General features: G+C 43.3%; 1 protein-coding gene across 3 annotated transcripts in view; it reads left to right on the plus strand.

Annotated features, from left to right (window-relative positions):
* RETREG1 (reticulophagy regulator 1) overlaps positions 1–9,416 on the plus strand; it is a 426,697-nt gene extending 417,281 nt beyond the window's left edge. For all 3 annotated transcript variants that reach the window (XM_063922947.1, XM_063922948.1, XM_063922949.1), the window contains one exon: positions 201–9,416. In XM_063922947.1, coding sequence (XP_063779017.1) covers positions 201–679 — 479 coding nt within the window. In that variant the 3' untranslated portion in view covers positions 680–9,416. The remainder of the gene's footprint in view (positions 1–200) is intronic.
* Positions 9,417–13,208: the final 3,792 nt, after the last annotated feature.

Consider the following 13,208-nt stretch of genomic DNA (forward strand, 5'->3'; position numbering starts at 1 on the left):
GATAGGACATTTAGGGTTAGGTTAACAATAACGGAAACTGTCAGGATTTTTACTGTTGGGATATCGGTGACGGCATCTTGACTGTCGGGATAGTGACTGACTGCAATTCATACCCAACCTCTTATTTCATGGGTACAATTGAATTTATTTACATTTATGAAAGACACATTTTACTACAGAGGTTTTGTTTTTTAATGCAGATCTTGATCGGCCAAGTGACCAGGAGGAGGCTTTCTCTAGAGACCTGGCTGAATTCCCCTCTCCAGAGAATGGTTCAGGGTCCAATGATGAAGACTCAAGCATTGGCCTGCCTTCTAAGCCAAAGAGCAAGCATGAAGAGAGTCACAAATCAAATCTTGAGAAGTGTTCATCCGCAGCACTGTCATTGCTCCTGCGTAGTGAGCAGCCATACCATCTACTCACTGGTACGGCTGGTGAGGCCATCACAGCTGTTGTCTCAGCAGCTATCACAGACCAGTTACAAACAGTCTTGCTCACCTCACAACCTCCAGCTGCAAGCTCCATTGAGGATACTGACACTGAGGAAGCTGATGACTTTGAACTTTTGGACCAGTCGGAGCTTGAGGACATAGAAGAACTGCGACATTCATCAAGCCAAGAACCCGAGGGCAAGAAGCCTTCTTCAGGATTTCTCTCAAGTCTACTTGGGGGACATTAACAACGTATAACGTTTACCACTCCTATTACTATAAATTGTGAGGAAAACAACAAGGAGCCCTCACAGAAAATAAACAAATAAAATAATTTAATACACAACAAGAGTAATTATGGGAATTTAAAAGCTGTTAGCTTAAGGTATTGCTCCCTTTAGAAGTTTGTTGTCACTTTAGCCTCACATGAACTATCAGCTATCTCACAGATCTTTTCCTTATTGGGCCTTGAGATTGTTGCATGGAGTTGTATATGTACTCACAGCAGATATGAGCCATAGCTCTTACATGCTAAAGGAAAAAACAACTCTAATGACGTATCTTTTCATCTGGTGCATATCAAGGTTTACAAACAGATGTCTTCTCCTGATAACCCTTATGATCAGTGCGTCTGGACAGAGAGAATAGCAATATCTGCAAAGTCTGGAAGTTGCAGGTTAGTATAAGAGTGCACAATTTGAAAATACAGAATCACTTTGGTAATCGTTATACCTGCCAATGTCCACTAAGTAGCCATGTAGGGTCAGATGAAACTCTTAGCGGTTTGCTGAATGACCTTATTTGTCTATGCACTTTCATTAATTATATAGGTCAGTAGCTGTGTAGTACTTAAATACTGTACAACCACATCTGTGGTTGAGTTATATGTATCAGTAATAACATGTTCCCTCATACATAGGGTAACCTAGCTGCAGTTCTATAAGACATTAGTTTACATGCCGAGTACAGGGTCCATTTATGACTTAAGCTGGTCTGCAGAGTTTTAATTCTATTTTTTTAACATGTTAAAATTCAATTTCTCCAAGTATCACTGTTGCCATGGTAACTCAATAATCACTATTCAGTGGATCCTGACAATTCTAGGTTGTCATGAAAGCTGTAAATTTACTAAGATACCTCTAACACTTCACAAAATGTATCATGCATGAAAGAGTACAAGTCACTTACTGTGGTACATATACGTATCTGCTACAGCAAGCTATAAATTGCTGCTAACTGGAAGAAATACACCATAAGACTTAAATATAGCGGATCATTTATATTTGTGTTGAAAAGCTCTTCACTGTCTTTTCTATTTTTACCACCTATATACAGTATGTTGAGAGAGAGAGAGAAGGGAATCCAATATAATCCAAAAAGCACAGAATTTAATTATATTAGGAAAGCAATACAAAGAACTGCGTTGTACCTTTCTAACTGTACTTTTGCTAAATCAAGGGGGATGATGAAGAGTTAAATGTAAGCCAATTTGCGTAGCTTATCTTCTGTTCTGGCGCTGAACAATATAATTTGTCTAACTGAAAATGTACATGTTGGGTTGTAATGTCCTTGTGTCATCACATTGCCATTACTGTATATATAGCTCTGCATACAGTATACTGCTGTATATGCTGCCCTTGTATCAGTCATTTTTGTGGCACTGTCGCCCTCTACTGGGTACAGATTGGAATTGTTTTATTTAAATAGCTACAGTATGTGCCTTTAAGAAATAGTCCCAACAAAGCAATGCTAACATAAACATAACAAATGATAATTGAGCATTTCGCCTGGAATAGGGCCTAACATTGCTCATTTTTGCTTGTGCCTCTGGAGTGTGTGAGCAAAAATGGGCAACATTTAAGCCCTATTCAAGGTGCAATGCTCATCGTGGGACTAATACTGAGTTGGTCTCAGCCCTTTATGAATGTTAAAACAATGTGCAAGGCGACTCGCACATTATTGAATCTCCCCCTGAGAGTAGAGTGTTCTCTATCAGTATCTGAGGAGCTCTATATTTTGTGTCTATAATGAAGCAACCTGAGGTATATGTATCAGGCATCTGACTTCAGAGAGTAGCTAGGGGAATATATAAAAACAGCGTTTCCTTATGATTTACCCTGTTGATTGGCACCGCCTCAAGGTGTCTATTCCCAAAGGTGTAATTAGCAGTTATAAAATACCTACCTAAACCAATGTGAGGGGGAGGGTTAAATCGCTGTGCAAGTGTGTGATCGCATGTGTAGCAGAGCTGCACAAACTGATTTTGTGCAGTCTCTGCGCAGCCCAGAACTTACTCTTCCTGTGCGATTGATTCCTGCTGATCGGGGCTGGAGTTGACGTCAGACACCCTCCCTTAAAACACCTGAGCCCGCCTGCGTTTTTCCGGACACTCCGGAAAACGGTCAGTTGCCACCCAAAAACGGCCTCTACCTGTCAAACTCATTGCAAACGCCCATGCGAATGGATCATTCGCACCATCCCATCGCTGACCGGTGATGCCTGTTGAAGCCATGCGACACACAGGCGCATTGCGGTGCATACGCATGCACAGTTCGGATCTGATCGCCCGCTATGTGAAAACGCACAGCAGCGATCAGATCTGAATTAGGCTCAAAGTCTTTTATCTCTCAGACACTGAGACATTCAATATTTTATGTTAAGGGGAAACTCAATTGCCGACGACTTGTTCGCCCGGCCGAATTCTCTCCATACCCACCGTACTTTTCATTCCCCAAGGGGGTGGTACCGCCCACATTTGAAAAACACTGGGCTGTAGTACAATGGCTTCAAAAGAGCCTAAATTGTTCATGCATGAGTGCACTACTAATTAGTCTCTTTACGTAATTTAATAACATCGACAACTGCTGACAACTGTGCAAGAACAGTTTCCATGATAAATATCGCTACTATATAGTAGTCTAGTTACAGTATATGTCTGCCTTTAGCAGTTGCCTATTTGTATTTTTATTTGCCACATGTGCCTGCCTTGCACCAGTATAGCTTTGGTGATGATTCTCCTTGAAGTAGTTTAAGCTGATAGTTTCCATAGTTTGATGTTTCTAGTAAGCTATTGAAAGACCCCTGGTTCTGTTTACATCATTTCATTATTCCATTACATGTAGGAAATATACTGTACCAGAGTACTTTATAATAGGTACTGTATACTAATTAGCAAGTCAGGCTTTGATTAATAGGGTGTTACTATACCAAGTCAAGAGCTAGCATCTCTTTTTCTATTTTCTATTGAAAGACAATTTAAACCACGTCTGCTCAGGCAGATTCCACCAAGGGAACTGAGTAGAAAATGCTTTTTTGCTTACACTTAAACGCTTAGTAAGTTATTGTGGAGCACAGGTGTCATGTTGTCAGTGGTACTGTGCAGTGGCGCAGAGAGGGGGGAAGCGGGTACTAATTACCCATGCCTGGGCTGCTGAAAGGGCCCAGCAGGGACCTGGGTCTGCTGCCCCCTCCTCCTGGGTATACCTATACTTAAGGCTGGCACTGTGCCAGAGACTTTACTCTCAATGTGCAGACGCCATCTTCCTGACGATATCACTGGGAAGATGGCGCTGGCCAAGAAGGAGGGACCCACTTTCCACAAGCAAGGTAGAAAGCAGGTGCCCTCACCCATGCCTCCCCTGGATCAGAATGGTGTACCCGGTGGAGTGCGCGATTATTAATTTTTTACACTTTATTATTTTTAGAGGACGTGGGCATGTACCGTGTTCATTAATGGGTCCCTGCATGGCTCTCTACGCCCCCGGTACTGCCATTTTATATATATATATATATATATATATATATATATATATATATATATAGAGAGAGAGAGAGAAAAGAAGTTTGGCCAGCACTCCACGGCTTTGGAAATAAATACACAGCTACTACAGCATCTTGCCGGCCAAACTTTTTGTCATGCTCTATATAGTTCCTCATCAGTCCGGGGATAGGCACCGAGGTGTTTTAAAAGTCTGTGTAGAGTGCCGGTCAAAGCTGCGATTATATATATATATATATATATATATATATATATACTGTATACAGATACACTGTAATTATATATGCCAGCAATACTGCACTTAACATTAGTGATGTGCACCGGACATTTTTCGGGTTTTGGTTTTGGATTCGGTTCCGCAGCCGTGTTTTGGATTCGGACGCGTTTTGGCAAAACTTCACCGAAAATTTTTTGTCGGATTCGGGTGTGTTTTGGATTCGGGTGTTTTTTTTAAAAAAACCTAAAAAACAGCTTAAATCATAGAATTTGGGGGTCATTTTGATCCCATAGTATTATTAACCTCAATAACCATAATTTCCACTCATTTCCAGTCTATTCTGAACACCTCACAATATTATTTTTAGTCCTAAAATTTGCACCGAGGTCGCTAGTTGGCTAAGCTAAGCGACACAAGTGGCCGACACAAACACCTGGCCCATCTAGGAGTGGCACTGCAGTGTCAGGCTGGATGGCACTTAAAAAAAATTGTCCCCAAACAGCACATGATGCAAAGAAAAAAAGAGACGCACCAAGGTCGCTGTGTGACTAAGCTAAGCGACAAAAGTGGCCGACACAAACACCTGGCCCATCTAGGAGTGGCACTGCAGTGTCAGGCAGGATGGCACTTCAAAAAAATAGTCCCCAAACAGCACATGATGCAAAGAAAAAAAGAGGCGCAATGAGGTAGCTGTGTGACTAAGCTAAGCGACCCAAGTGGCCGACACAAACACCTGGCCCATCTAGGAGTGGCACTGCAGTTTTCTAGCGAGAGGATGAGTGCTTCCATCCTCATGTGAAGCTGAACCACTAGCCATGAACATAGGCCAGGGCCCCAGCCGTTCCTTGCCACTCCGTGTCGTAAATGGCATATTGGCAAGTTTACGCTTCTCCTCAGACGCTTTTAATTTTGATTTTTGGGTCATTTTACTGAACTTTTGTTTTTTGGATTTTACATGCTCTCTACTATGACAGTGGGCATCGGCCCTTGGCAGACGACGTTGATGGCATTTCATCGTCTCGGCCATGACTAGTGGCAGCAGCTTCAGCACGAGGTGGAAGTGGATCTTGATCTTTCCCTATTTTACCCTCCACATTTTTGTTCTCCATTTTTTAATGTGTGGAATTATATGCCAGTATCAATAGCAATGGCCTACTACTATATATACTGCGCACAACTGAAATGCACCACAGGTATAGAATCTAGATGAATAGTATACTTGAAGACACAGAGGTAGGTACAGCAGTGGCCTTCCGTATCGTACTGCTATATATACTGGTGGTCACTGTGTCAGCAAACTGCACAACTGAAATGCACCACAGGTATAGAATGTAGATGGATAGTATACTTGATGACACAGAGGTAGGTACAGCAGTGGCCTTCCGTACCGTACTGCTATATATACTGGTGGTCACTGTCAGCAAACTGCACAACTGAAATGCACCACAGGTATTGAATGTAGATGGATAGTATACTTGACGACACAGAGGTAGGTACAGCAGTGGCCTTCCGTACCGTACTGCTATATATACTGGTGGTCACTGTGTCAGCAAACTACACAACTGAAATGCACCACAGGTATAGAATCTAGATGGATAGTATACTTGACGACACAGAGGTAGGTACAGCAGTGGCCTTCCGTACCGTACTGCTATATATATTGGTGGTCACTGTGTCAGCAAACTGCACAACTGAAATGCACCACAGGTATAGAATCTAGATGGATAGTATACTTGACGACACAGAGGTAGGTACAGCAGTGGCCTTCCGTACCGTACTGCTATATATACTGGTGGTCACTGTGTCAGCAAACTGCACAACTGAAATGCACCACAGGTATAGAATGTAGATGGATAGTATACTTGACGACACAGAGGTAGGTACAGCAGTGGCCTTCCGTACCGTACTGCTATATATACTGGTGGTCACTGTCAGCAAACTGCAAAACTAAAATGCACCACAGGTATAGAATGTAGATGGATAGTATACTTGACGACACAGAGGTAGGTACAGCAGTGGCCTTCCGTACCATACTGCTATATATACTGGTGGTCACTGTGTAGGCAAACTGCACAACTGAAATGCACCACAGGTATAGAATGTAGATGGATAGTATACTTGACGACACAGAGGTAGGTACAGCAGTGGCCTTCCGTACCGTACTGCTATATATACTGGTGGTCACTGTGTCAGCAAACTGCACAACTGAAATGCACCACAGGTATAGATGGATAGTATACTTGACGAGACAGAGGTAGGTACAGCAGTGGCCTACTGTACCGTAATGCTATATATTATATACTGGTGGTCAGCAAACTGTGCAAAACTGAAATGCACCACAGGTATGGATGGATAGTATACTTGACGACACAGAGGTAGGTACAGCAGTGGCCTACTGTACCGTAATGCTATATATTATATACTGGTGGTCAGCAAACTGTGCAAAACTTAAATGCACCACAGGTATGGATGGATAGTATACTTGACGACACAGAGGTAGGTACAGCAGTGGCCTTCTGTACCGTACTCCTATATATTATATACTGGTGGTCAGCAAAATTATGCACTCTACTCCTACTATATACTACACAATGCAGCACAGATATGGAGTGTTTTTCAGGCAGACAACGTATACTGGTAGTCACTGCTCAGCAAAACTCTGCACTGTACTCCTCCTATATAATATTATACTGGTGGTCCCCAGACCCCACAATAAAGCAGTGTGAGCACAGATATATGCAGCACACTGAGCACAGATATGGAGTGTTTTTCAGGCAGACAACGTATACTGGTGGTCCCTGTCAGCAAAACTCTGCACTGTACTCCTCCTATATAATACAGCTGCTCCCCAGTCCCCACAATTAAGCAGTGTGAGCACAGATATATGCAGCACACTGAGCACAGATAAGGAGCGTTTTTTTCAGGCAGAGAACGGATAAAACTGGTGGTCACTGATCAGCAAAACTCTGCACTGTACTCCTCCTATATTAATATAAAGCTGCTCCCCAGTCCCCACAATGATATAAGCAAGCACAAATATTTGCATCAACTCAACAATGAATAAACGGAGAGGACGCCAGCCACGTCCTCTCCCTAACATTTCCAATGCACGAGTGAAAATGGCGGCGACGCGCGGCTGCTTATATAGAATCCGAATCTCGCGAGAATCCGACAGCGGGATGATGACGTTCGGGCGCGCTCGGGTTAACCGAGCCATACGGGAGAATCCGAGTATGCCTCGGACCCGTGGAAAACGGGTGAAGTTCGGGGGGGTTCGGTTTCCGAGGAACCGAACCCGCTCATCACTACTTAACATCGGTGCTACCTGCACTCATATTGGTAGTGATGTGGCTTTATTGATTTGTATACATCAGTGGATGTTTGTGAGAGAGAATGTTGTATTCTATCATTAGAGCAACCACCAGTATCAACTGAAAATAGGTTGTGATCCCGATAGTATTTAAATATTATTACTAACCTTTAATGGTAACGGCATTACAGAGAATATTTAATCATTCACATAGGTTTATACCACAGTGGTGTTTACAGTCTGAATTATCTGCCACACAAACACACACATATTACCATTAACCTACCATATTTTTGGACTGTGGCTGGAATCTCGAGCAGATACAGAGAGTACATGCAAACTTCACACCGGTAATGTAATTGGTCTAGAATGGAGCCTATGTTTTTGGTGCTTTGAGACGACATTGTTAACCACTGAGCCACTCAAGATTATATACTGGAAGATCAATGACGGTAAATATAATACTTCTTTATACACTTACTGATATACACTGTATACACTTACTGATTAGTGCTTTCATTCTGAATAATGCGGCATGCAGAACACAAACAATATGGGGCTGATTGTGAGTTGAGACTGAGAGTAAAGGGGGGTACACATGGAGAGGTCTGTATTTATTAGATTGCTTAGAAATTAAGCATGGATCTCTCCGTGTGTATGCCCATAGGGATTAGGGATAGCAGGCACAATCTAGTCAGGTTGCCCACTTCACCACTGTGTGAAGTGAGCACACCCCTTCCCCCTCACTCAGCACACATCGCGCTGTGTAATGAGCGGGGGAGAGATGTGCGCTGAGCATTCTGTGATAGATCGCTCATCACACATCTCTACCGTGTGTACCCCCCTTAAAGCAGGAAATAACAAGTAACTTTGCACCTGGTCAAAACCATGTTGCACTGCAAGTGGGGCAGATGTAAATGTGCTAAGAGATTTACATTTCGATAAGGAGTGTGTCCAATCTCAAATCTAAATTAAGCTGGTCAGTTTTTGTGGGCTTTATGTAAGAGCAAAAAAAAAAATATATATATTTGCACCCCTTGCAATGCAACATGGTTTGTTCCAGATGCAGTTGCTTTCTCTTTTTGCTGTGCTCGAACTTAAAATCAGCACCTGTGTCTTTTAGTTTTTCTAAATAATTGGGCCTTTTCAACAATTAAATATTATTTTCCAACTATACTTATCCTGGTACAGTAATGGAGTGATAAAGCCATCTTGCCGCAATAGCAGCATTAAGTGCCATTATAGTGCTGCACTGCTGAACAAACATAAGGAATTCACCTGTGCCGCATTAAATGGTGTATTCCGGTTGTAGGTATTCTTGCCACCTTTCTTATGGTATAACTGACTTCTAGCTTATAAAACATAGTGATTACTAGAAATGCACTTTATTATTTTTAAAAGCAAACCATTTCATTTGCCTTCATGCAATGACTATTCTAACTTGTAAGCCATGAACACGGAAACGCTACTATGTTTGATTTTAACATAGAAGTAAAATTAGTGCTACATGTGTATTGTATGCTGATTTGTTTTTCCAATTATTTATTGTATAATTTGCTACAGGATGCTTGCAACATAAAATTAAAAAATGCACTTTGATATTTTACTAATTTAGGTTGTTCTGTATGCTAAAATAAGGTGGAATCAGAAATGTAAATAAATAAAATATTAAACATTTAATTACTGTGTTTTTCTTTTTATTGTGCTACAGCTATCAGCCTCTACACACTTTTAATGATCATTCCAAGTTTATTATATGTGGTATATGCTTAAATAATTCAACTTTAATATTTGACTTGGCTTCTGGTTATTCCTAAAATCTTTTAATCTGTCAGGAACTGCACATAACACTGTATCTCAGGGTTTTGTATTGCTATGAAATAACTGAAGCCAACTCTTTTATCATTGCCCAAAGATTTGCTGGATGGGTGCGGATGGACTTTGAGATTATTCTCCAGCACTATCAAAACTATATGGGTAGTCAGACAGCGACGATCTGGCAAGATAATTCCTCCTTCTTTTGGTTTTGTCTCTTCCCCCCAGACAGATTTGTGCTATTGTGCAGCAAATACATATATAGCTGTGTCCTCCCTAATCCTTTTCGCGATTCGCCTGCACACATTGGGGGGTATCCATTTACCTGCAATAGAGCTGTGGCCGCGAAAAACTGTTTTTCATGTTTTTTTTATCACCGTATTCAATTAGGTGATGCAAAAAACACCCGTTTTTCATGCGAAAATACATAGGTCCAGCGAAAAGCCGCAGACTTATGTATTTTTCGCAGCACTTATTGCGAGTCTAAGGGGCACTTATCGCGGAATATGCTTTGCGTGCTCAATTCCCGATAAGAGGCGGCATCGGGGATAAACTCCGGCTTATCAGGGCTAATTGTAAAGCACTGCGGAATATGTGTGCGCTATATAAATAACTGGTAATAAATAAGTAAATAAATAATTGGATAGCTCCCGGCAAACCAATTATCAGATGTAAATTACAGCGGCTAATTGGACAAAGCCCATTGCTGCAGCAACTATTCGCATAGTCATGGGTGCATATGCAACAGTGCATTCCTAATTGAAGAGGGTATGTACGCATGTGCCCACACACAGCCATGGGTGCTATTTTTGCAATTGCATTGCCGCGAATAGCTGCATCTTTGGCAACAATGGAGGACAAAACTGTATATTGCTAGCTAAACATAACTCCCAACCATTTTTTAGGACTCTCTTTCCATCCCCCAATCAGTCTGTCCTGCAGAGGGGTATAGGAGATGGTGCACTTGCTGCACATTGAGGATGCAGCTGTCCCCACAGCATTTGGCATAAAAAAAACTGTATATTTCTGAAAAACAGAAGCAATGAAATAAATCACCTACAGTATGTGTGCGGCCATGCCCCAATCCCGCTTTGGGGACCTCTGTTAGTGGGATAAACTGATCCCTTTCTAAAGCTAGGTACACAATGGTGTGACCCAGCAATGTAGCAATGTGATGTAACAATATATCGCACTACACAATACACGTTGGCCAAGGTATGCCGGCGGCTGGGATCCTATCAGTCAACACACCGACGCTGGGATCCCGGCCACCAGAATACCCGCAGGGGAGCAAGCGTAACGAAGCTCCTTGCGGACTCTGTGTGCTTGCCACGCTGCGGGCTCAGTGATTCACTGTGCTCGCCACAGGTTCTATTCCCACATTGTGGGTGTTGTGGACTCGGATTCCGGCTGTCGGCATTGTCAGTTGTCGGGATTCCTGACCGCCAGGATCCCGACTGCCGACAATGTAACTGCATCCACACAATACATGATCTACCATATGATGACACGAGATATTGTTACATGCGTCATGTAACAGTACAGCATCATCCATGGAATCGTCCCATCTGATGTGCAGCACATCAGATGGGACGATGTGACCACCAAAATTGATCAAATGATGAATTGGCTGGATTTGGGAGTACACACTATGTGATGGTGCAGCGTGTTCGGCACCCCCCTGCAAACTATGAATTTAGATCCTCCTACAAATATGTCCTTTTGCAATATGCTGTAAAATAAGCGATGAGGGGTACAGTAGTGTGTGCAAGGTTAGGGGAGTAAGGGTACAGTAATGTGTGCAGTGTTAGGGGGTAAGGGTACAGTAGTGTGTGCAGGATTAGGGGGGTAAGGGTACAGTAGTGTGTGCAGTGTTAGGGGAGTAAGAATACACTAGTATTTGCAGGGTTAGGGTTGTAAGGGTACAGTAGCGTGTGCAAGGTTAGGGGAGTAAGGGTACAGTAGTGTGTGCAGTGTTAGGGGAGTAAGAATACACTAGTATTTGCAGGGTTAGGGTTGTAAGGGTACAGTAGCGTGTGCAAGGTTAGGGGAGTAAGGGTACAGTAGTGTGTGCAGTGTTAAGGGAGTAAGGGTACAGTAATGTGTGCAGTGTTAGGGGAGTAAGAATACAGTAGTGTGTGCAGGGTTAGGGTTGTAAGGGTACAGTAGTGTGTGCAAGGTTAGGGGAGTAAGGGTACAGTAGTGTGTGCAGTGTTAAGGGAGTAAGAATACACTAGTATTTGCAGGGTTAGTGGGGTAAGGGTACAGTAGTGTGTGCGGTGTTAGGGGGTAAAGGTACAGTAGTGTGTGCGGTGTTAGGGGAGTAAGGGTACAGTAGTGTGTGCAAGGTTAGGGAGTAAGGGTACAGTAATGTGTGCAGGGTTAGGGGAGTAAGGGTACAGTAATGTGTGCAGTGTTAGGGGAGTAAGAATACAGTAGTGTGTGCAGGGTTAGGGTTGTAAGGGTACAGTAGTGTGTGCAGGATTAGGGGGGTAAGGGTACAGTAGTGTGTGCAGTGTTAAGGGAGTAAGAATACACTAGTATTTGCAGGGTTAGTGGGGTAAGGGTACAGTAGTGTGTGCGGTGTTAGGGGGTAAGGGTACAGTAGTGTGTGCGGTGTTAGGGGAGTAAGGGTACAGTAGTGTGTGCAAGGTTAGGGAGTAAGGGTACAGTAATGTGTGCAGGGCTAGGGGAGTAAGGGTACAGTAGTGTGTGCAGTGTTAGGGGAGTAAGAATACAGTAGTGTTTGCAGGGTTAGGGGACTAAGGGTACAGAAGTGTGTGCGGTGTTAGGAGAGTAAGGATACAGTGGTGTGTGCAGTGTAAGGGAGTAAGGCTACAGTAGTGTGTGCAGGATTAGGGGAGTAAGGGTACAGTAGTGTGTGCGGTGTAAGGGGGTAAGGGTACAGTTGTGTGTGTGGTGTTAGGGGAGCAAGGGTACAGTTGTATGTGCAGGGATAGGGAGTAAGGTTACAGTGGTGTGTGCGGTGTTAGGGGAGTAAGGGTACACTAGTATGTGCAGGGTTATGAAGTAAGGTTACAGTAGTGTTTGCAGGGTTAGGGGGTAAGGGTACAGTAATGTGTGTGGTGTTAGGGGATAAGGGTACAGTAGTGTGCGCAGGGTTAGGGGACTAAGGGTACAGAAGTGTGCAGTTTAAGGGGGTAAGGGTACAGTAGTGTGTGCGGTGTTAGGGGAGTAAGGGTACAGTAGTGTGTGCAGTGTAAGGGGGTAAGGGTAAAGTAGTGTGTGCAGGATTAGGGGAGTAAGGGTACAGTAGTGTGTGCAGTGTAAGGGAGTAAGGGTACAGTAGTGTGTGCAGGATTAGGGGAGTAAGGGTACAGTAGTGTGTGCGGTGTAAGGGGGTAAGGGTACAGTAGTGTGTGCAGGATTAGGGGAGTAAGGGTACAGTAGTGTGTGTGGTGTAAGGGGGTAAGGGTACAGTTGTGTGTTTGGTGTTAGGGGAGTAAGGGTACAGTAGTATGTGCAGGGTTAGGGTGTAACGTTACAGTGGTGTGTGCGGTGTTAGGGGAGTAAGGGTACAGTAGTATGTGCAGGGTTATGAAGTAAGGTTACAGTGGTGTGTGCAGGGTTAGGGGGTAAGGGTACAGTAGTATGTGCAGGGTTAGGAAGTAAGGTTACAGTGGTATGTGCAGGGTT

The sequence above is a fragment of the Pseudophryne corroboree genome, chromosome 5, assembly GCF_028390025.1.
Source record: "Pseudophryne corroboree isolate aPseCor3 chromosome 5, aPseCor3.hap2, whole genome shotgun sequence".
Classification (NCBI taxonomy): domain Eukaryota; kingdom Metazoa; phylum Chordata; class Amphibia; order Anura; family Myobatrachidae; genus Pseudophryne; species Pseudophryne corroboree.